Source organism: Vespa mandarinia, chromosome 6 (genome assembly GCF_050613455.1).
Source record: "Vespa mandarinia isolate Hongniang chromosome 6, ASM5061345v1, whole genome shotgun sequence".
Taxonomy (NCBI): domain Eukaryota; kingdom Metazoa; phylum Arthropoda; class Insecta; order Hymenoptera; family Vespidae; genus Vespa; species Vespa mandarinia.
Genome location: NC_140815.1, coordinates 5,378,117 through 5,404,681, shown reverse-complemented (window position 1 = coordinate 5,404,681; position 26,565 = coordinate 5,378,117). Strand labels below are relative to the sequence as shown.

Sequence of the window (26,565 nt, the reverse complement as noted above, 5' to 3'; positions counted from 1 at the left end):
TTTCCTTTCAAAATAAATTTCTAAATGTCAAAAAACGAACGAAATTGGTGGAAAAGGAGGAAGGATATCGTAGTGATTCGGTCGAACGCTTGTATCGTCGTAGCTATCTCTTTGGACGCATCTCTTGCTATTGCTCTGAAGGCGCAGAACCGACGAACCACGCTTTAACTCGCAATCAGTTTAATGGTCGATCGATGGGTAAATTCGGTTAGAAGCTTCCTGAAAGGACTTTGGCTTTCTCCTAGGCAAGAAGAGATGCACGAACCTCGCGCGTTTCCAAGGAAACGCAAGTCGTAGTACCGCTTCGATTCTATTAGCAACAGAGTGTAGTCAAGCCATGCTCTGGGTCTCTGTTACTCTTACTTTCTCATTCTCTCCTTGTAGACTCTAAGGAATCATCTCCTTCTTGTAGCATCGTCGTCCGGCAAACTTTCTTCTTTCAAGCTCTTATCGCCAATGCGATACTTAGAACTCTTCATATTTTTCTTCTTGGATCAATAAAAAAAAAAGATGTTATACCATATAGATACTTTCATCAAAGTCGAAGTCAAACGCAAGCGTACGTACGATGACGGATGAGCCGAGAAACAAAGCTCCGTTATGCTCGACGACATTCCAATGCAAATTAAACGAAATGCTTCGATGGCTCGTTTGTAGATAACTTCATCCTTGTATTTAATTGCGAATTTCTCTATTTCTGCATCAAACTGTATACTAACGGAAACCTTAAACATTTTATCTTTGAAGCATGTTCGTTTTCAATGCTTGACTGATTGTTCAAGTAGTCAGTCAGATTCGCGTTAACGGGCGCCGTTCGAATGTTGGATCTATCGTTGCTACGGTTATTTTTTTACTTCTTTTCCGACTCCTCTTCCTCCTCCTTCTTTTCGTTCTCTTCTTTCTTTTATCCTCTTCTCTCTTCTTCTTTCCTTTTCGATTTACTGAGCTTCTTTCGTTGTCTTGCAACAAACGCGACTTCGCAAAAGCTCAGCAAGTTAGCAAGTAGTTTCGTTTCCTGAGTACAAAACTTTTGTAACGTTAAAGCGAATATGGCTGCTGACTTGATACGATCGTATTCTAAAATTTAAATAGTATTGTGAAAGACGCTACTCAGCTTTACGTGCTTCCATCGTCGGAAACCACATAGTGGAAAGAGGAACGTGAAACAGTTTCCTAATTCAACGCGATAAATAACTTCTCAACTTTGTACAGAGGAGTTTACGTTTCTGTTACTTCAAAGAGTCGTTAGGAATCGATCTTTTATCGATCATCTATATAAATAATTTTAACGTCTAAGAGAAAACTTAGAGAAAGTTATGGGAAATTATGCACGTCATTCGTTCATATTGAATTACTACTATTTTACCGCGTTTTTTTTTTTTTTTGCGTGATAAGATACTTTCCCGTTGTTACTTCTATTTCACGTAATGAAGACGAAAATAAATTTCACGTTATATGACGGGATGAAGATTGATTTTAAAAGTGTACTTAAATGAAGTTTTGATCTCTCTTTGGAACATCTTGGTCTTCTTAATTTCTTAAACAGGAAACTTTAGCATAGTTTTCGTTACGCGTCGAACCATGTTAAATATACTTGATTTAAAGGAGTAGTTTATAAAGTTCGAATCAAAAAGATATGAAGGCACAAATTCCAATCGATCGAATCGATTTAAAAAGAATTTCTCAAAAGACATAGCAAAGTAATGTATTAATATAATTTTTATTAATTAATCTCAGAGAACTTGTAATAATGGTATATATTATTATATCCCAAGAAAACGTATTAATAGCTTCTTATCGATTAGTTATGTTTGACTATTATTAAATAAATAATAATTGTTGAATATTTACATACGTAAAGATTTCGCTATTCGTCAATTCGTTTATTGATGATCAAGATAACAACTTTGCAACTTTTGATTTTGAATATCTTGACTTACCAATAACGGTGAGATTGACTTTGAAATTTCTCGTAGGAGAATTTCGAAAGTCGACTCTGCACCTATATACACCTTCATCACTCTCTCGAATATCTTGAATCATCAGCTGTGCCGGTGGATTTGCACGAAAAGTAGCACGATGACCCCAAAAATTTGGTGCACTCCATAGCTTTGCTTTTCCAAACTGTCGAATTCTTGCATCGTAACTGTAATACAAAACGAAAGTCTTTAATGTTTATAAAACTAAAAATGGATTATACGGTTACAATGAGTTTTTAAAGTAACTTTGGCGATTCGTCATAAGTCGGAGTAAAGGATAAGGAAAGGTTCGGTATTCTCGTTCGAATCCCCAGTTCCGAATTCGATACAAACCAAGAAGTGCACTCGACTGAGAGAGTCAGATAACCTCTTACTTCGGACCTAGAAAGATAGTATTAGGGACCGACCAAGAGTCTGGGTTGCAATACTCCAAAGAATCTCCATCCCCGTTGTATATCGTCCATGAAATGACGATAGCTCGTAACTGCCAGACGGTAAATATCACTCTACTTTTATTTTACGTATCGTTGCTTTTTAATGCTAGTTATACGAGCTGTCATTTCCTGCGGAATACGAATATAAATCGCCTAATTGTCCATTTTCATACTACGTTTGACATCGTCGCGATAAAATTTCTTTTGCTGTAGTTGTTGATAGTAACGAAATAATCGTTATCCTCAGACAAGTGCGTTAATCGTCATGACGATATAAAGAATAGAGATATATGATTGTAACGACTAAACGTGTATACATATTGATATATGTGCTATAGAAGGAAAGTAATATCGCAATATCTTTTTCAAGAATTATTCAATTTCAAGAGACAGATCGTCATTATAGTAATAGTAGTCGTCGTAGTCATTGCCTTCCGTCCTCTTTGTTGCTCCATAATTAGCTTTAATAGAACAAACCCTCCGTCGTCTTTGGCTACCTCACTCGGTCCTCTTCGATTACCAGCTCAAACAGGATCGAAACGAGTTGGAGAGTCTAATCGAGCGACAAAGTTCGAGGAAGTTTCGTGATAAGCGCTCGATCCCCAAAAACGACGTACACCGCAGACATCTCTTCGAGTTTCGACGGTCGTCTCCTCATCTCCTTCTATTAGCTTTATCCGAGACCGTAAGATAGATTGGATCGATTTTAAAGGAAGACGATGAAACAGTAACTTAAGACAGCTTCGATATGCAAATTTATTGCCGTGATTTAATACGCGTCTATCCTTGTCTTCGAATATATTACTGATGTCCATCCTTCAGTTTCCAAATTCAGTGTCCAAATTCGTTAAGCGTCATTGTTTATTATAAAAATGAAGACGGTAACTTAATAGATCAAGTTACTAGAATAATAGATAATTCTTTTTCTTTCTGTTCCGTTGACATTGGAAGCCTTGTAAAAGAATCTATTGATGCTCCAATTCTATTAAAGTATCACATCGTCAAAGAGAATCCAATTAATAAAAGACTTCCAGAAATTTCAATTAATAAAATCTTTGAAAAATTAAGTTTAAGCAAAAACTATTTTATTAGAATAGAACAACGATTTTACATCAAAATACGGATCGCGGTGTGATCTTATGAAAAAGATTTCGAAACGATGTTTCTTAAATTAAAAAATCTTTCTCTAAATTAGAAACTTTATAATTTAATTAATATGTTTCTGATGGGGATCTGTGATGATATTTGGTATATGAGAAGAAATATAGTGAGATTTATCATTTTCACTTATAACATGAGCTATCAATTTTCTTCTTTTTCAATCTTAAGAAAAATCTAAGATTTCTTGTTTCAATCTAAGATTGAAAATGCAGGAATCTTGAAATTAACAAAATATATGTCGTTATGGATTATCGTTCCGACGATAAGCGTATTATTCAATGAATCCGATGCGCTTTTCGAATATGCTATCCATGACTACTTTCACCTTAATAGTCGAGATAGTTCCATTATTGTTTGGTTGGTTCTATTATATTTCTTACTGCATCTTACTTATCGCAAAGAGTAATAAGAAACATCTCTAGTGTATCGTTTAGTCCATTATCGTTTTCATATGTCCCAATGGGGCGTACTATTTCACAAATAATAGAATATTGCTCTGCTCTGGAGTTAAAATCATTTTTTATATTTTTTGAATCCTTTTTGCGCTAGCTGATAAGAGTCTGTTAGGTGTCTCCGTCTTGTCATCGAACGAAAGCTTGACCATATATCTTTCATGCTATTCATACGTGACGTATTCAGGAAAATGTCTTTTGCAGATCGTCGCTTTTTCGGATAATGGTCACGTATGTGTCATGCGCTCGATCTCTCAAAATTTGGCAAGCTGCTCATTAAAAATGAGAACAAGTCGTTGTGAGATTGAAAATGATCGTCTCCTACTATTTGTCAGTTTCTTGTACTATTTCGAAGACTATTTATCCTAATTTAGTTTTTGCAAGACTGTTTACTGCATCGCGATATTTTAACTGCCTGACGCATTGAGGTCTATAAAATATCTCTACGTTTAAGAGAATGTAAACGTTTGAGTTTATTGTGAATTCAAGTGTAATCTTATATTTCTGTATAACTACTGTATCTATAATTTATTATAGTAATTTGCGTAATTTGTTATATCAAGAATCACAGTTCGGTTGCGAAGCCATTTAATTTTACTTAAATGATCATGTAGATCTGTACTATAATGAAATCATTATTATAAAATTAACCAGAGAACTTTACTATTTGACGGAAACTTATATGCATATACATTTTGTATCATTGCTAACAAACGGCACGATATCGCTTATTTCTATCTATGTTTGTAGATCTTACCATACTGTTAATTGTGCAATACGGCCCGATGCACTGGCACTTTCAGACATGAAATGTGAATAGCGCGATAGAATTGCATAATACTCAAACGATTAAGTTGCACCACGAATTCAGTTATAGCGAAATTATACGACTAATGAATGATACAGATAAAAGAAACATGATAATTTAATTTAAGCTTAAGTTTAAATCTTCATTGTTTTCTCTTTGTTCAATTTTAGTGCATATAGAGCTAAATCGATATATCTATTCGTAAGCTGTGGTCGGTCGCTTGTTCCTTCGTTATCTTTCAATATATTTTGTATCCTCTTTTGTATTTGATTTCAGGTGATTAACTGTTCACGTGTTAATATTTCGGATAGTCAAATTATCCTCTATAATTCATTGTTTATTATAATAACTTATTAAAATTGTATATTGATCGCGTTAGAATTTAATTCGGTTCAAAGGACCATGAAATATAATATGGAAGAACTTATGGAAGAATCAATTAATGCTCAATTCTAGCCAAAGTACCGTGTTGTTGAGAAGATTTAACGAGACCTGTATGAGACAAGTTTAATTTAAATTAATAAAGTTTCTTCACAAGTTAAAATAGGCCGATATGATCGTGCGGAGAATATTTTTCATTGTTTAATTTATAGTTTTGAAAAGCACATTTTGATATGTTTTAGAATATTGCATAATCCTTGTTTGTGTCGCGAATTATAAGCAAATTTGATTTGTTCTTAAGTTAGAAGAAGCCTTGAAAAATTAATAACGTTATTAGACATCTTTCGATCGATTTGCAAAATTTTTCAATATATTAGAGGAGTATTAATCACTTTCGTTTTACCGTCGATAATATAGATTAATCATTTTTGTCTTCTTGAATTCTTGGAAAAATTGGAAGTTTTATATTTCATATTTTTGTAAAGCCATTTATTTTAAGTGTTTTATAATCATTTTTATATTTTTATTAAATTTCATGTCATATCCTTTCTAAGTTTAGCACATTCGGATTTTCTAAATAATAAACTTTCATTCCTTTATTCTTATTGTCTCGTTACGATAATTTCTCTCTATAGGAATCTAAAACAAAACATTTTTGATAAATATTGTATTACGATGATCGTATTTGCATTTTCGATGCTTGTAAGTTTAACTATATGCGTAGTTATATTGAAGGATATAAAAGGATACCAAGGCTATCGCTCATTGGCCTAATTCAGAGAGTTAACTGTAGTGACTTGTACGTAGGATTGGTTGATGGAAGCATCAAAACTGCATAGTTAATGTTGTTGTCAAAGAGGAAATTAGAAGAGGATGTGCAATATATTTTGAGGTCGATAGCGGAAATTTACATGGTTGCGGTTCTATGGGTTTCCAGTAAAATTACATATTAATAATATTGTATAATATTGGGGTTTGTATAATGCTTAGATTGTTAGACGGTAACATTGATGAATTTTTCGAACAGCAAACGTCGTGAGAAGCTTTTAAAAGAATAAAGACGTCGTCCGTTAAGGATTTGGAGACGAACATTCGTTTTAAGGCGCGAGAAAGAAGAAAAACAAGAGGAAGGAAAAGGAAAAGCGAAATAAGGAAGGAAAAAGTAGACAGAATAGAGAGAGAGAGAGAGAGAAAGGCATAGGAGGTGAAAGCAAAGAAGGCAGATGGCCTCTAAACAAATTAAAATAATTGCTGGCGCCTTCCGAAAGCGGCCCTGTCTTCTACGAGCTAAAAGAAGGTAGTCCCATGAATACGGTAGTGTCAGTAGAACGAATGTTTCATGGAGGGGGTTGGAGGATTTAACCACTCCCGGGACTCTTAAAAGGAGCTTAACTTCGCGCATAAAATTAAAGCATTGTAATTGCAGACGGCGTCGCCACTGCGGCACTGTATTTCTTTCTTTTTCTTTTTTCCTTCTCTGTGCTCCTTCCTTTTTCTCTTTAGCCCTTTTCTCCCTCGTTCTCGCTCTTCCTTTCACTCTATCTTTCTCTCTCTCTCTCTCTCTCTCTTACTCTTTCTTTCTTTCTTTCTCTCTCCCTTACACACACTCTCCATCGAGGAGGAAATATAATTTGCTAGCTCTAACTTTCGTTCGCTCTACGACACGGGTGCTCGCCCGGAGGCCGGCAAGAGTGACAATGACAAAATGATATTTAATTACGAAAACTCCAGAGGCGAAAAACCTAGTCCGTAGAGATTATATCCTTCTGACGTAGTAATAAACGGGGTTCGTAGAAATTCTAATAACGTGGAGGCGTCGACGTCGAGTGAGAGGAGAAGGAGAAGCGACTGCAATTAGCGTCTAGCAATGTCAGTCGGCTACTCGTTACGCAGTATACATATTTTAAAATGTCATAAATAATATACCGAACGAACGTATAAAAGCATTGACGATCAAAAAAATGAGTTATTCTTATATATAATTCATGTTTAAGATTTAACTTAACAATACGTTGAAAAGTATACAACGAATGAGATAGGATATCGAGTGGATGATACCTTTTTTACTTTTTCTTTTCATCCTCATTCACTTCCATAACCGTTTTACGAACGAACGAAATTCTTAAGCTATAACTTTTATCTATTATGAGTCGCGTGCTGTCGCGAGTGACAATGACAAAACGGTTTTTAATCGCAAGATAGATTTGTAAAAGGTTCTATGCTGTAAGATTTGCTATGAGATTAATTTTTTTCCTTGTAAAATTAAAAACCCTTTCACACATAAAGTAATATCAAAGATCTTAATAAAATAAAATAATATTTTGTATTTTGTATCGTTTGTCCAGCTTTTTTTTTCATCTACGTATCCAAACAAAAATAACTTGAATACATCAGATCAGAGGTATTTTGTTTTTTTTTTTTTTTATTTTTCCATTGGAATTGAACGAAGCGACAAATTCTCGATCGAAGTTTTTCTTTGATTTCGTCAAAGCCCGTTCGAATCACAAAACCAACTATTCGCTCATCTTTCTTTTATTCAAATATCATTGTGAAATCCACCATTTTCTTCCATTATTCTTCGAAATGAGAATCCTGCCGTGGCATAATGAGAGAAGGATATCGATTCGATGGTTGAATATAATATCCGATTATGTGGCCATTACTGACATTTACAACGATTTAGCGTCGCAAACGTTGAACAAGATTAATACGAGATGTGAAAATTTCGTCAGTTTGAAGGGTTCACGAAAGGATTCCTAATGCATATTCGATTCGAATTATTTTGTAATATTAGATTTCATTGAGAAAGCTTTTATTTACGGATCGATTGACTTTTTATTAATCATTTTGGATTAGAAAAACATTTGACATGGATAATGATAACAATAGTTATAACAAATTACGCCGTTATATCTCTTCGTAAGTCATTCAATATCGCACAACCACGTATTCTTTTGCTAGATCGTTCTCTTACGAAAGCAATAACTCCGATGCCGTCCATTACTCTTTTTCTTCTTCCTTCGATTCCTTATTTCACTCTTCGCTCCAAGCCAAATCTCGACATCGTCCGCTATCGATCTTTTTGCTGAGAAAATGGTTCCTTCGATATTTCCCAGACCTTTTCAGGGACTTTTTAATATCATCGAATTTCAATATACCTAAATCCATTCCAGCTATCGTTCTCAAGTTGGCCAATAAAATAAGTGGGATGAAATTTCTTTTATTCGTGTTTTTGTTTATCCCATACTCATAACTAATTTTTACGTGTTTGTCAATTCTTTCAAAGATCACGATGCAATAATAGAAATGAAGGAAAGCGGTTGCCTTTCTTTTATCATCTCTTTCTTGCATGGTTTTACTACTCTTGGCTTGGAATGCGTGCGAATGATTAAACCAGCTTGGAATAAGTCTGTGATGTGGTAATAGTGGAGTTGCAAGCGAGAAGAGAGTAATGAAGAATAAAGAGAGTGATAGAGAGAGAGAGAGAGAGAGAAAGAGAGAGAGAGAGAGAGAGAGAGAGAGAGAGAGAGAGAGAGGAAAGAGCCACGAGTCGAGTTGGTGGGGTCGGAGGGATGAACAGAAGAGGCGCGAGGATTAAGCAGCAGCAGTCGCCATGCATAAATGGATGACAGAAACAAAAGGGACTCGCTTCACGGAGGGAACAACATTTTTATATTCGTCGTTTGGACGTCTTCTCCGGTGTGTTTACAGTTTACACATGGTTCGCGTGCGTTTTTCGTTCCAATATAGACCGCTTCGCACCTCGAAATAAAGCATAAGCAGATAAAAGCTTCTGAAGTCCGCGGCAACAGCAATGACGACGTTCTTTTTCTTCTTTCTTTTTTCTCTCTCTCTTTCTCTCTCTCTCTCTCTCTCTCTCTCTCTCTATTCCCTTATTATCGTTATACAGGATAGGCGAAAATTCTGTTTCTCTAGCACTTTTTGAGTTCAAGTAATGGAAAATTTAATTTCTTCGATTAGTTCCTTTTTCAAATGATATTCTCGTTCAAGTATCGTTCGACATTAATAAAAGTATTCCTGTCGAAGGATACTTTCGATTTTTACAAAGTATCTGAAGTATTTCGTTTTTATCCGCAATATAGGACATTTAAACGTGCGACATGAATGGTATATATCGCGTATAACCTATCGGAGAATGTAGCGGGTTAAAAATGACCCGGAAACAAGTTTGAACGGAGATAAAGCTGTTGCGCTGCTGTTTTAACACGATAAGCACGAACATTTCTGGCGTCTGAAAAAATATTAATAGTTTAACCAAACGTTATATATTTAACCGTAAAATACTCTAGCTAGTTCTGGATATAATTTTTATAGTATCTATGCGGAAAAAGTTCAGACATAATTTACTTTCGAAATATCTTCCGACCATTCAATACTTTAAGCATGGACTATTTAAAAGTTTTAATTTTCAGTATTTATTCCAAATGACACCCACAATATTTTAATGTGCTGCCTTTATTAAATTTTTAAAATGCTAGTTAGATATTTAAATTCCATCTGGCGTTTAATATTATTCTTATATTAATTTTCATCCATGCATTTAATAATGAAAGAATGGATAGAGTATTTATAACAACGTTCAAATATTGAAGTCAGTATAAAATTATCATGAATGAAAATACGAATATCAAAAGACGAGGTTAACGTGTACGATAAGAGAAACAAGAAAGGTTTGTACAGCACTCATTTTGCGCCAGAGGAAACATCGGTTCGTTCCTTTCGACGTAAGTTAGACAAGTATGTATATTCGAGATATCGAACGAAATTGCCGACCAGAGCCGAAAGTAGACGATGACTTGGAAGAAATCGATACTTGTAATTCTTCATCGATATATTTTATAGTTACACAATACCATAGAAGTACTTAATGGTTTTAGACGATCTTAAGAAAAATGGATATAATCGAAGGACAGCTTGCCGTTCGAATGTTACAAATGATCTTGGTCTGTATCGAACCGCATCGAGTTCTATCATTATTTACTCGTAGTATCGGTGAAATGAGCGTGTTTGAAAAGTATCGGAAGTTTGTGAGATATATTGCTCTTACTTTTTAAAAATTATACGATGGAACACGATCAAATCGAAAGTCTCCACGTCTCCTGATATTATCAAATTTATTAATAAGGAATATTTTGCAAAATTGTAAAAAGTGAAAAATAATAGAAGTTTAACGACACTGACGAAGTCGAATTACTGAAGTTGCGAATGTCGAAAAGGAAGGTTGAAAATCCGCTGCATCCTCTAGAAAGAAGAAAAACAACGGATCATCTTTTATCTTTGTCGTAAAAAAGTTGGTTGATGCTTTTCTGCGGTGTATACGAGATACAGTATAGAACGGAATAGCCCGTATGAGCATATTTTAACTTTGTATAGCAATGCGCAAGTGTAAGCTTTGCCAATGCATTTTACAGTTTTTTTCTTGCCGTTCGTGTGCTTTAAGCGAACGAAATGCCGACGGTAAAATTACTGCCTGTAAAATGAATGCATTTGAATCCGTGCAAGCTATTTATACCGTCGGCCTGAGTGCGTAATGTGAATCATCGACCGAGATATTGTACGATAGTAGAAAGTTGTTTGGCGTTGTATTTTCGATAAAATTATACAAAGATAGATATATCTGAACATTTTTCGAAAGCTTTGCAATTTATTTCCTAGCTGTGTATAAAATGTTATAATATATTAGGATAAAATAGATTCACGTTGGTCCAGATAAATGTAGCTCATAACAAACTATATTGGACGTAAATAATTTACTTCGTAGCGATTGATCATCGAACATTTGCGTATCACTGTAAGGCACAGAAATCGTGATGTCCATTTGGAGAAGTGCTTTAATTATGTACTAAAATGCGCTCGATGACGTTATACGAGTAAACCGATGGTATTGTCGGTCATAAGTGACGGGATCGATCATATCTCGAAATGATACGTACCTATAAACCGTCGTGAAATTAGAGCATTGTGCGTATTGAAAGCGGCTAACATGAAACGAGAACAATGTTCACAAATCGATCGTTGTTCGTCCTTCGATAGTTGGGACTAATTAGAAACAGTGATGATGGCCATGACAGGACGAGACTTGAGTTTAGAATATAATCCTACATACGATACGTATACCTGAATCTACTTATAATTTTTTCGATAGTCTGAATTTCTATCATTTGATAACATTTAAAGATAAATTATAATATTTGTCCAATGCGTTTTCATTAGTTAAATAGCTCTTAATGATGGGACCATTGGCGCAGGCAATATAATACCATTAAAAGTATGGCTCACCGAGCATATCAGAGTAAAGAGCTATTATTTCATACATTACGCGTATGGACGGCGTATCGATCACTGTTCATTGAATTGCAAGTAAATTGCATATTTTTGGACATCGCAGTGCGTAAATCAGAAAGGACAGCAGTTTAATCGTGGAACGAACGACGCGCAACAATAGCTGACAATAACTGATAATACCAATGGCTTGCCGATTCGTTCATAGAACGAAGCATATCGTAGAAATCCGCCGTTATATCGTGCGACGATGCGGACAATAGTACGATAATTCGAGCCGGTGTGTAACGCACACATGAACACTATCCTCGTGCTTTCTCCCGCAAGAGAGAGTATCCAAGTATGAACGGGCAAGCATGCACCCCTAATCGGTACACGTAAGGCTACCACAATGGAAGCGCGAACGCGAGTACAATTGTCCGCTCGATCGACGAGAGAACGTTTCCGCGGAGGTAGCGTTTAACTGAATGTCGCGAGGCTTTGCACCGTTAACACCTAACGACGACGTGTCAGCGTCAGCATTAGTACCATCAGTGGTTAACCGTTAGCGCGATCAGCGCTTCTTGTCAATTGTTGGCCTTGCTGTTCGAGAAATTCGTGAGAAAGGTATCTCTATCTTTATATCTTTTCTATCTTTCTTCTTTTATTTTAATCGATACCACACGCAGCACTCTTTTTCACTATTAATAAATTATATATTTATAATGCTTTTATTATTTTTTGCAATTTGATATGTGGTTTGACATTACGTATGTAATAATATACATATGTTTACGATATATGCGGATTTTATTTCAGATATGTTTGCTGATACGTGATTTTCATAGAAAATTACAAATTTATTCATATAATATATTTGTAATATAACTAAAACATGATTTAAATTTTGCATTTGATGTATTAAAGGATGAATATTCCAATGAAAAAATTGACAATATAGATTCGTTATGCGAAACGTATACATATCGATGCAATTGACTAGCGTTCATTGATATTAATTAATTTATATCATTTACAATAGCATAGTGATACGCTTATATATATATATATATTATTTTTTAAATTATAGATTTACAAAAAAATGGGCTTTGGTTAGGTCGTAATCCGAACGCGAGTCTTCGTAATTCGCGTGCGATACTCTCGTCATTAAATTATTCAAAAACCTGAAATTTTTCATAACATAATAATTGGCGTCTTACACGTTTATTTCGTTTTAGTTAATTGTAAAAAGAATTTAAAGGACTGAGAAAAATAGAACAATAGGATAGAAATAATTTTTGTAAAAAGAGGTCTTTCAAATGGAACGCGTCAACAAGCTACTTTCAAATGAGGGTTGAAAGTTCGATGAGAGAGTAGGATAGGAGAGAACACGGCTTAATAATGTACCGAGCGCAATATCACGTCGTGCACGTTTAAAGATTTAAGGATGTGCCCGAGGACACGTTTGCATCCGTGTTGACGATGCTCATTGGATCCTAACCGGAGCAACGAATTGGGACTTCCTCGTTATCCGATATGTTAAGTTATAAGAAATCGCTATCATGACCGCAATGATAGATACGCACGTACATCCCTTTCTCATCTACAGAACTAACAACAAGACTTTTGAGTTTCGATGTATCGTTACTGTGATCTTTTCTTCCCTCCGTTGAGCTTATTGCAATCGCTTGTTGCAATTCTTTGGAAACGTTACAATAGTCATTGTAAAAATTCTTTTGAGGGAATATCTTTATCGTTACTTCAATCGTTTTCTATCGTCAATGGATCATGACGTGTCTTTTATACTTATATACATCTACTTGTACATACATATAGTAAATAAAAGCAATTATAATAAGGATGAAAACAACAGTGATAATGGAAATAAGTATATCTTATGATCTGATTCACAAATGAAAGCCATATAATGACTATATTGAATGTTCTAACTAGAGAAAGCAAAACTACTATATACTTTATTGAAACGTGCATTCAATTATATATTATAATGACGTGTATTAGAAATATATATTGAATATTTATTTAAATATTATCTATTTTATATCGTAAACATGGAAATAACTAATTAAATTTGATACATTAAAAATGATATAAATATTTCAAATGAGAAATACAATATTTTTAATAAATGCATTTTGCAAATATACAATATTTTTATATGAAGTGATTTTAGTGATAGATTTATCAAATAAACATCGAATAAAGTTTCGGTTCGGTATATAAAAAAAAAGAAAAAAAAAAAAAAAAAAAGAAAAAATTCATCAATATTGCGAGTAGAGTGTACGAGGACAAAGTAAATAACAAGTTTTAGTATTTGTGATAACGTTCATTGTTTTTATTCTCAATCTATTCTCATGCGGAATATATCATAAATGTTTATGTATTTGTATAAATGTGATTCACGAAAATAATTGAGCCTTTAGTTGAAAAAGGATAGGATTCGAATATTATTTTAAAAAACAAAACATTTTTTATTTGTATACAAAATATCATTTGTAAAAAAAAAAAAATTGTTAACATTTTTATTTATAGCTTTCTTTAATTATTAAAAGGAAATTATATCTTTTTTTTTTTTTTTTTTTTTTTTAACAAAACGTTTAATTACGCATATTTGGAAAGGAGAATTTTTTTTAATAAAATTTTTCAATATCTGTAACGTCTTCGGAGAAAAAAAAGAATGGAAAAAGGTCGAAACTGTAGGGGCATTTTTCACTCCCTTAGACTAAAAACGGGCAGCAATAAAGAATAGCATTGTACTACGGAAGGAAATTCTCTACATATCTACGAAGTTTCATAATTTGTTGAATTTTCAGGTTCGAAATTTTCTCTTGTAAATTATCCAATCCCATAGAGGGTAACTTTCTCATAAATGTCTATTTAAATTATGAATGGAGATGCTTGTAGTCATTTATATCTATAAATCGTATATAACTATAGATAAATATAAATATGCATGCATCACCTATGTTGGGATAGGGAAAATATTCACGGAAATTGATCGACAGGTACGTAGCTCGAAGAGCATATTACTATCATCTACTTGTGAAAGATGACGGGATATGCATGGGTATACTCGTGTCTATGATATTATCGGTCACTGAATATCCGAATTTGTACTTGAATTCGATCGAATGTCCGATAATAAGGGGGATACATGACTATAAATTCAAATCGTTCGATATCGTTTTATCACGATCATATTCGATTATCGAATATTCTAAGGGAGAGTATCATCGATATTAAAATGATAAGATCGAAAATACGGATGATATAATATGTTGGTATTTATAATGAATAAAAGAAGAATGATTTTATGAAAAATAGTGAAAATTTTATATAAAATTTGTCTCCTTCAAGAGATTATTGTCTGCGTGTTGTTAATTACAGTTACATTATAATGAAAAATTTTTTAACATAGCTCTATGATATTTTCCTAGTTGTATCTTGGTGTAAAGTGCAACGTGGTATGAAACCCAATAACGCTATGCGAGTCTACGCTATAACGAAAATGCATGTGAGAGCTATTTCAAAGAGCCGTTATCTGTCCTCGTTAACTATAAAAATCTGCTGCTCGACAAGAATAAAACGTTTACAAGGGCTCGTCTCGTTAGTACCTTCGCCTTATATCATTCAGCGAATTATGATTGAAGAATGAATTCCGTTGAGAAAGAAGAAATTTTGAGATAAATTCTGAAAGCTACCTTACAAGAATACGCATTACGCCCTACGGCGATTACAACTTTAACATCTGCAGAATCTCTCTGTCTTCAATTTTTTCCATTAAAATAATATTCTTCCTAATTATAAATAACACTCGTTGATACTAGTAACGTACTAAAGTATCACCCGACGATACGTTATCACGTTATCTAAATAAAAGAAGTCTATGATTCTAATCATTTACGAATACTTCCGCTACGAATTATTTTTGGCTCGACGATTGAAAATTAAAATTACAGTGAAATTAGCGAAACAGTTTTCTTATATAATATTTTGATTGTTACAGAAACAACTTCATCGTCCGCTATCTTTTTCTAAAATCATTGTTAATAAGATTACATCAGGCAAATAAAAATAGTTATGTTTTTGGAAACTTAGCGATACTTTCGAAGATACGAGCAACATCAAAACGTATTGCTACTATTGCCAGACAAATAAAAGTTCGTAATGTTCAAATAGGAAGATGTTTCCCGAGTAAAAGGGGGAACGAAACATTTTTCTACGTGCTTTACCACGGAAAACGGTAGTACTTTCGGTTCGGTTCGGTTCTGATCCTGCTTTTATGGCTCTACCAATAAAGAAGATATTTACGAGGCTCGAATCGTCCGTCGACAAAACTAACGTGTAAAGGATAGAGCATAAGACGATTTGCGGTTTAGCGAAATCCCTGCTTTCCCGTATGATCGTCTCTTTCTCTCTCTCTCTCTCACTCTCTCTCTCTCTCTCTCTTTTTCTTTCTCAATAGTAGCGAGCGAATCCATTATGTTGATGGGTGTACAAACGATTGTGAACTTATATTATAAGATAACGAATAAGAATAATCTTTTTTTTCTTACAAGAAAAATAATTACGTTTGGTAATGCGGATGTTTTATATACAATATTTATGTGCTGATCGATGATTATGATTTTACTTCGTCCGATAGTAAATACGATAAAAATGAATTTTCTCTGTCGTCCCTCCATCGCCAAACGAGTAAGAGGAAATAATTTACTCCCATTGTAACCACCGACATTTTAGCTTGCTGGTTTTCTCTTTCGTTCTTCCTTTCCCTCTTTTATCGTTCCTTTCCGCCAGAGAAAAGACTATTTATTTACAAAATCTAGATATTACGTAGCCTTGCAAACCACAATAGAGGACATTATTTATCTCCTTTTGTACGAATCTCGGTACGATACCAAGAAGAGGAGGACAATAATTATATCAGGATAATACACTTAAATTTTATTCATTTTTATTTTACTTTAAAGTGGATATTTTTCTTTCCGAAGACATTTAGATTTCTTTGGTTCAGTCAATTCTTAAAAAGTTCATTGTTAAATATAAGTCTTTAAAATCGTACGAATGTTTTTGGGAAATTAAAAAAAAGAGGAGTAAGGTTTATGAATCGTATATACTCGCGTGGCTTACCTGTATAGCGGATCGCCGCTATCTTTCTTGAACCATAAGACCATAGTGACGGCGTCGTTTGGTTCCCGTGGTTGTAGGTTACAAGGTAAAATCGCTCTTTGACCTGCCACCCCTTGTATCGACTCCATGGGTACTGAAACACGATCGATGAAAACTGTGAGCGTCTTTCAAGACTAGCAAAAAATTCGTTCCTAAAGAATAGAATTTCTTTAGAGATTTTCTAATACAAGAGAATATTTTACGTTTTCTCTTAATCATTAAAAGAAAATTTTATAATTACAAAGAAAATGAACGAAGTACTTCTTAACTTTTTCAACGAAATTCTTATGCGATAACATTACGTTTCTTATTTGAAAATATATGCTCGAATTTAATAATTATCGTTGATTATCATGTGAGAAATCATAAGAGAGATAGCGCTTACGAAAATAGGATAAGATCTTTTCGAAATACTCTATTCGTCGAGTATCGGCCACGAGGGCGCAAAAGAAATGCGAACGTGCAATAAAGCCAAGTTCCTGTATAAAGCAAATGGGTCGACGTTCGAAGCGAAGTGGATCCTTAAGCACGGTTCGCGACACTTACCATTCGGTCGCACGGTCATGAGTTCGTCGACGAGCACTTCCGGCAATAATGCAGATTTTTATCGGGTAACTCGGTCTCGTATTCGCTTTTCCAACGGCTCATGAATAATCTTACCGCATTCGCCTTTCGCGTACGACCGAATCGTTCTGACGCAGTCAATATAATTTTCTTTTTTTGTTTTCTTGTTTTTTTCTTTTTTTTTTTTTTTTTTTTTTCTTTTTTGTTGAAAAATCTTCCGGAGAAGATTTCGAATTCCATGAAGAATTATAACCCGAGGGGTATCCTTTGATTATACCAATATTATGATTATCATACATTAGCATTATGTCATTTTATTAATTTTATATAATATTGATTTGATTTAGAAATAGGTACAATTTTATTATAATAATATTTTATTATAGTAATATAGTTATATCGAAATTCACATGTTCATTTATCAATCCGATAGTTTCACTCATTTTGCTTTTATTAGGAACGACCGTCACACACAGTATACCGTATTTTAACTTCAAAATGTTTATATATCCAACCCGTATGCTAAAAGCTGTTCTCGCCTCTTCGTGAAAGTTTTATCACATTAGATACGGCTGATGTAGTCGGCTTGCTGCCTCTCAATTTCTTTTATATCAATTCGACCGGACAGGAAGCTTTGTTTTTCACTTTAATTGCTATTGCTATTTTTAAACTTTTTCCTTTAAAAAGAATTACTTGATTTTTTCAATTTTATTAAGTACTAAATTGTGTTTGTAATATTTATTGGTAGTTTTATTTCTGTTATTTAATACGCAATTCTATTATGTCAAAGATTATCATTATGTATTATATAGAAAATTTTAACACATATTTGTATAATATAAATTTATATTACTAGCTCAAATTATTTTACAAATAGATATTTTTAGGAATTTTTCAATTTTTTAAATGCCAAGTGTCCAAATCGAAAATCTGAATTTTTATTCTATGTAATCTGATTTTCGGTACGAATTTTAAGTTAATTTATCTAGACGTTTTAATACCAGAATATATATATATATATTTGATAAGTCCATTTTATATGTATGTCTCCCAACATACTATTACTGCTATTACCACCATTATTAACAATTGTTAAAATTATAGTTTTTATTATATTAATACATTATATTATTATAATTATTATTACTATACCATTATATAGAAGTATCGTAATTTAATCACGCTCAAGATTCTGTCTCCACTCTTCAACGATCACGCACATTTTTTTTTTTTAGATTTCTTTCTCTTCAAACTTTTTCTATCCCTTTCTTCTAGAAATTCTCAAGTGATACATCCTAACTATAAAATTATCGCAAATACAATAAATTAACACGTATAGAAATCATAATCAAAGAATAATCATGCTGAGATTATAAGTAATTTCCAATCTAAAATTTAGAAAGATAGATCCACGTATATTTAAGATGATATTTAAAGATCAAAAAATACATACACACGTTATCGTGTGCTACGTTTATTTGGATACATTCTCTCGAGTTAAAGGAATTGATATCGAATTAATGAATCATAGTTAACTCAACGTATTCGTACTATAATACAATCTCGCGGTGTTGAAGCTTGAAATTGGATCAGCGACGAAACGACATCTTTATTGGCCTCATCAAGTCTTTTCTCGTTAGTCCAATTATTCTTAAGGTGGCTAGGCCGGGGCAACGACAGCCGTGATAAATGTACGTGACTTGATATCGATTACCTGGTAGGTAAGCAACGTTGGTGAAGTATTTGAAAGGAGTGGCCTTACATAGGAAATTCTGTTTGAGAGTACAGGGCATCGTTATTTGTTCTCGTTAACGACAAATGCGATTTTCGATCTAATCTTATAGAGAAGGGAGAACATCAAACTAGTCGTTTGTCGTTTCGATTGGAGGCACGCTTTTAACTCCCATAGGATCCAATCTTGTTCGATCGACGACGTTGGTTAAATGTTAGTTCCGGATAAGAAGAGATCACGATATTACTTACGAAGTCGTAAGACATTGGTTAACGTCATTATGGATATAGGATAGAATCACGTTATAATTTATTGTCCGAACTCGTGTTACTTTTGAAATACTTTAGTAATATCTTCGAAAAGGAAAAACATCTTGTATTAGAAAATATTATCGGAAATTTATCCGATCAGTTATTGTTTGAAAGAAGGAAAGATAATAGCAAAAGATGGACAATACGAAGTCTAAAATGAATCAAAAAGATCGCCAGACGTTCATTTCTCTTTTCTTCTTTTTATCTATCTCTTGGCATTCTTGAAATCTCATAGCATAATTTTGTGGTGTAAAATTGATTTGATGTTTCGACGAATAAAAAGCCTTTGTACCAGTTCATAATTAGGTTTCACGTAAAATTATAATTAATTTGCAGATAGCATTGTCAAGTTGTTAGAGACGTAATCTGCCTCTGACGCGTTTCATAGCAACGAGCATAATTAGCAGAGCTAGACCTGGACATAACCAAACGAATTCGCTCATGGTTCTATGATGGCGACGGTCCTTTTGGAAATCTTTCCCTCACTTAGAAGATATTTCTTATTTCGTAATTACTCTTTCTCCTATCTCTTTCTTTCTTTCTTTCTTTCTCTTTTTCTCTCATTCTTACTAAACCCAAGAATGGTGGAGTAGAATGCAAACTATTGAAATATCTTTGCCGTTCTTTATGGTTGGTCGGTGAAACGAAAAGGTGACCGGACTGAAAAGGAAAATGGGTTATACGGATTTCGCTTAAGATGGTTGGCATAGATTACGACTTTTTATTCAGTAGAAAAAGAAAACGAAAAGCGCATGAGAGAGAGAGAGAGAGAGAGAGAGAGAGAGAGTGAGAGAAAGATAAAAATCAGAGTGCAGCAGTTAATAGGATTCGACGAACGAAATTCAAGAAAATTCAACGGAAAAAACTTACGATTGCTTTTAGTTCATAATCATTGAAATTTTTACATTATTTCTTTCTACAGAGATTTTAATGAATGAAATATAAACATTGTATACATATAACGCACATAAACAACATTGACAAAATTGATAAAGACGTATATAACCGATAGCATATAAATTAATTTAGAATCGTACTATGAAAATTTGATTCTGCAAATGTTATAATATCAAGATACATCACCGTGCGTATCTACGTATTTTAAAGCGTGTATATACATATATATATATATATATGCGCATGAGTGTGTAATTACTAGTACAAATTAGTCAGCGAATTAAATATTCACGTCTCCGATATAATAATCAAATCTAAACGAAATGTAATTTTTGTTTTCTGTTGTTCTCTTTCGAAAGCGAAACTATTAAATCATTGGGTCGATATAATGAATCGTCCAAAATGAGTTAATCAAAAAATATTTTTTAAAGGATTTATAAGCACTTGCTATTGTTGGTTTCGTAATAAATTGGCTCACTGCGAGAGCAGATCCTCGATCATTTATCTGCGTGGGAAGCGCGTCGAGTGTTTCCAATTATTTTCAGCAAATGACAAAAGAGACGTCCACGGACTCTTAATGGAATAATAATGCCTCGACCACGGGCACGCTTAAGGACTACGCTTACGGATGCATTTACGGCCATGACTACCGTTCTCTCATATGATAGAAGCTGACCTCAATAGAAATTGACCTTTCGTGAACGTATGTTTAGATTTTATATGATGCTTCTCGTTTCATTTTTATCATACGTCTGTCTGTTCATCAATGTTCGCCGCAGTACTAGTTTCCATCTTTTTTCTTTATCGATTATTTCTGTCGGACTTTTATCTCACATTAAAATATACGTACGTATTCTTCAACGTCACATTAAAAAAAAAAAAAAAAAAAAGAAAAAAGAAAGGAAAAAAAAGGAAAAGGTAAAAAGAGAAAAAGATCTTTGCAGAGGGTACTCTTTTTCGTGTTTTAACCCATTCCATTCGAACTGTATTTCATTCGACTTCCTTTTCAGGTTCGACCTTCCGCTATCGTTTGCGATTGTACGTCGTATATTAATCCGGCATTCAACTGTGACTACGTTCAAATGGAAAGGTAGTACCACTTTACAATCTCTACTTCTCTCTGCAAATGTACGCATCCTCGCGTAATCTGTTCATTTCAAATCTGATCTCCAATAATCGCAACTTGGAATAGATACTCTATTTTCGTATATGATAGAACATCATTTATCTGTGTAAGTGGGAAACCATTTGCCCGATAAATCGTATCTGTTTGCTTATTTTGCTTATTTGCCTATTTATTGTCTTCAATTATTGCAAATATTTTCTTACTTAGAACATCTGAGAAAATTATTGAATATCCTAACAAATAATAATAATAGTGAAAAAAATAATCGCCTATTTTTTGTCTTATTCATGATCGGATGGAATATTTTTGCACATAGTGTAATAATTGAAGGTACGAATGAAATATACGATAAATATAATTTCTCATGAATATATTAAATATTCGAATTTATAAAAATTACTTTCGTTATTGTTTCGTATTAATTGTCAGATGAATAGAACCACATCGCTGGAAAATAATGATTACTCATGTCAATGAAATATTTCATATATTTGTATCTAAGCATGATATTGAAATTGTCCATGATAATGAACGGTAATGCATTTATATTATTACAAAAAAGTTTCTTTTCATTTTCTACTTTGCATTATATTTTTATCCAAATATAATTGCTCACTTTGGCGGATGTATCCGCTTTATCGAATTATCCATTAGACAAATTGATTTAAAGTTGTAATTTGATAAAATATTGTTTATTTCTGGATAGATTATTAAAGCGGCGGATTTGTAATAAGTATCTTGAAACTATGTGGTTGCAACGTTAATGTTATAATTTTAATGGTACGACTTCTAGTTGATTAATATATCGTTTTGGTTGGCTAACGGGCGTCAGAGAAATTTGATTATATCGCAATGATTATGGGCAGTAAACTTTGATTTTGCAATTACAATTGATGTATGCAATACATAGGTATAACGCTAATCGTGTTCTATGTAAATTGATTGGATTACGTTATGTTACCAAAGGTCGACGATTGACAGACAGCCATTAACAGATTTGTAAAAAGAACATTTGTTAGATAAAATTTATTTAAAAAGGAAAAGTCTTTTTAACGTTTACGCTATCCTAATTTCACTTTTTCAATTAATCGATTTACTATCAGATTCTTTCATCGTTTATGTTAGTAGCCTTGCATCGTAGTCAAAACGGTGTTTGTCCTATCGAAAATGGATGAAATTTCGAAAAGCTAACTAGCGTAACTGAACGAACATAGATTGGTATGTTCTCCTAGTGGCGGAAGTTGAAACAAGGATTTCGATTCATGCCGACTGATACCAAATCGGGTCTAGATTTCGTAGAGAAATTGTTAGTTGGGTGAATGTGATGTGAACTATCACTACCGTTTGAATTCGATTAGAGAGTACCTCTCGCGTACGAATACAGAGGAACATAGATAGGCAGTCGCTTAGACGTAGGATCCTCCGATGCGTTTGGATGGATTAGGTTTGATATCGAGGAAGGTTCATGCATCTTGACGAGGCTAAAGTCCCGCTGTTTATCGAGTTGAGATCCATGATAGCCGATGGAGGTCATCGTCGGATCGGACGAAGGTCACATAACCGCGGCAGGACGGCACCGGCCAAACCCTTATCAAGCTCGCCATCCATCCAATATAGTCACCGCTTCTACATACATATAGTTACATAGTATACCTAGCTAGCCTCGAGCTGATTTGACTCACAGTTGACAAACGGTTGCCGGCGTGTCCGCCTCCCTGCTTTATGCCTCTCTCTCTCTCTCTCTCTCTCTCTCTCTCCTTCTCCTGCTCCTCCTCTTCACCACCTCTTCTAGTGCTGTATCACTAACAATTCGATGTCCGAACATTTCGATATTCGAAAAATCTGTTGTTTCAGAAATTCGGCTTTGAAATATTTTACAATTTTTTTCTCTGAGCTATCTTTATTCCGCGCTTCTGTATCATCTGTTGTTCTATGACCATGATTTTTTTTAGGATATTTTATCCTATTGTTATCGATATAATAATGAAGAAAAAAGACAGGACAAAACGGAAAATTTACGGATCGTCGATATTTTTAATGAAAATTTTAATATATTGTTATTTTCCCTTCAATTTGAGCGTTGTTTAAGTTAATCAGGGAAAATATAATTAGAGAAAAGTGGAACGATTAAACTATGAATATGATAGGTATAATCTTTGAAAAGTTAGATCAATTGATTAAAGCGAATAATGGAACTCAACACTTTAAAGTTCTTGTTTGTGCGACCGTCTTTGTTCGATAACATAGTTATAATGAACCGATCAAAGTATATAAGTCGTGATTAGAATAAATAATGTAAAATGTGTAATACCTACACATATAGATAAGAGAATAAAAGGAGTAAAATGTTAAAATTTGTAATTCATTTGATTTATTGTTAGACTGAATAATTGAAATTATTGAAAAAAAAAACAATGCGATAGATTAGTACAAACAAAAAATTGGTATTTCGTTTCGTATTTTAATTTAAACAAATGTTACCAATATTCGTAAATTTATTGATTGCGTTATTATTTTAGTCTTTTACTTAAGAGTTTACTTTGATGCATAAGAGGGTTATTAATTATATTGGACTTTGCTCGTGTTTAAGGATGCATAGAATGTATATTATTCAGAATATTCTAATTCTTGGTCTATTATTGGAAAGGAGCTAATTTAATTATTGCTATCGTTCTGTTGAGAACTGTAGAATGACTTTAATACTGGATTTATAGAGAAATATAAATTAAATGTGTGTGTATGTATGTGTGTGACGAATATCTCGCGCATCGTTAATTCATTTTCATGAGCGAAGTTTTGTGTATTTTTCGGATATATTTGAGCTTATTGTCGTGTACTTCTTATGCAAATCCATTGCCGTTGTTTGAAACCACGAGAAGCGGGATGCGTATCGTGAAAGTCCAAAGTTTCTTGGAAATAATCGCTGTAGCGAAACGCCTGTACAGACGAACAGCGAAACGTCGAAACTTTTGCGGGACTATCGTTTGAGTCTCGTTCAGGCTGCGACGCTGTTACGCCAAAGCAAGCCTTTGTGGAAGATGCCAGAAAGCTATCCGATGAGAAAGGAAAGAGGTGAGAAAAAGAAGAACAAAAAAGATTAATAAAAATATTCTATACGCTTCGTCTTTTGCGCTCTCGATTAATTAAAACTTCCATTCCCTTTAGAAAATCTGTTTACCAAGCCTTACTTTACTCTGTTCCGAGATATAATTGCTTGCAAAGGTTGCTGAAGCTTATTTTTCTCAAAAAAAGTTGTATATAATTATATTAACTAATTATATAATAAATACCTATATCGTTTATATATACCTATGTATTATAATCAATTATCTTCTTACTGTTTGAACATGATGCGATCATTATGTAATTTAAAACAGGATCGATTTTAGAAACTTTTCTCAATCACCGGGATTATGATTTTATTTTCAAAACTCGATAATTCGTTAAATTGATTACCTAGAATAAGTATAAATTAAAATTTGTTTTTTTTTTTTTTTTTTTTTTTCTTTTTTTTCCCATGATAGGAACTCTATGCATCGTAGAAAGGTATTTCATGTATATAAATTACGATTATATACGTGCTGAGAATCGAATATCGTATTGATAGAAGCAGAAGAAATAAATAAAAGTTCGGAAAGCTCGAATCATTTTCTTTTAACATTTTAAAGTATTAATGAAAGGAGAAAAAAGATTTATTACGAATAATTGAAAATATGTAAAGAATTGGTATTTTTTGTCTCTAATAAATTAATCGTAATACGGCGGTTGGATTAATTATCGGATTAATTTCTTTAGTAATTTAATATACTTCTAATGTTAATGTCACAGCCAATCAAAGTGAAATATTCTATTGAAAGAGATATAGAGCTTTTAATTATCGGAAAGAAATATTACTGCAAGAGTAGATTCGATTGTTTCATTTTAATCACGATAGAAAATAGACTTTACAATTTGAATATATGTATTGATTTTTATATATATTTTGATTTTTTTTCACAAAATATGTAGATTACATTGCGTCGCTATTTCTTTATTCGTATGAACGATTTTATAATGCTCGGTATGCTACGACAGTCGTTCTTCAACAAAATATTACATAAAAGGATAAAATTAGTTAATTTAAATGTTCGAAAGGTAACATGATACGTTACCCTTTCGTATAGATACTGATTATAACGAACGTGGAATACAATAAGGAAAATCAATAATAAACGTCGGATCAAAGATAATTCCGGGCAAACGATACATTTTTTTTATGTAATGCACGAATGAGTTTTGCAAACTCGATACTAACGTATCTACCAACATAATCATTCGATTAAATTTTCAAACGATTTTATTTCGATGTACGTCACGAATTGTTTGTAAATGATAAATGGATTTTCTCTTAGCGAAAGTTCCCTCTTTGTTTGATATATATTACACATATACCAAACGAATAAATTAATTTTTGGTTTTTTCATAATCGAGTAATAATACTCAATGAATTTATATTTTAGATGATAACTTTATAATTTTATTTAGAAGAAAAAAAAAAGAAATAAAATTCGTCCATCTAGATTGAGAAATGAGAAAACAAATTGATGCAATGTAATGAATAAAGAAAAGTATATAAGTTAATGGTTACCGAGTATAAAGTATCAAGTATTAAGTAAATAAATGCAGTGAAAGTATCTATTACTTAAAAAAAAACGAATATATCGTTCGTCGTAGATTGCGACGAAGGGTGAGGTCGTTGGTTACAGGTACAACCTCCAACCCTCTCTTATTCAACTTCGACACCCCTTGCTCGTCCAGGACAGTTAACAAGCATAGTTTAAACACTCGTTAGAGGTGCTTGATCGTTGTTTCAAACAAGCCGGTGCGCTCGGTACCATCGTCGGAGCGAGAGGCAATGTTCAAAGGTGAAAGCTGCTTACAACGAAAATGAGTCTGAAATACATGAGACGTAAGACGAACAATTGTGTTGGTGAGGCAATTAAACAGTACCCTATGAGTATCACTACGTTTCAAACTATTTTTTGCTTTTAAACAATGATTTTAATTTAAGTCGTATCAAATTGTCGTTTTTTCTTTCAGGATGTGAAAAAATTAGAATTATTATTAGAAATGCAAAAACGATTGTTTTATGATCGAATTTATGCCCTAAGTATCTTACGAAACGAAATTATCTATTTTTTCAAACCACGAACAGTTGGAATTTATTAATTCGATGAAAAACATTGACATACCAAATCGTATGTCAATG

The 26,565-nt window shown here is 33.3% G+C and overlaps 1 protein-coding gene across 3 annotated transcripts in view; it reads right to left on the bottom strand.

The window, feature by feature from the left end:
* The window catches only part of LOC118440972 (MAM domain-containing glycosylphosphatidylinositol anchor protein 1), a 125,577-nt gene that overhangs the window by 82,146 nt on the left and 16,866 nt on the right, over positions 1-26,565 (bottom strand). For all 3 annotated transcript variants that reach the window (XM_035864755.2, XM_085657674.1, XM_035864754.2), the window contains exons 3-4: positions 16,649-16,781; positions 1,941-2,146 (exon numbers count right to left, since the gene is read on the bottom strand). In XM_035864755.2, coding sequence (XP_035720648.1) covers positions 1,941-2,146; positions 16,649-16,781 — 339 coding nt within the window. The remainder of the gene's footprint in view (positions 1-1,940; positions 2,147-16,648; positions 16,782-26,565) is intronic.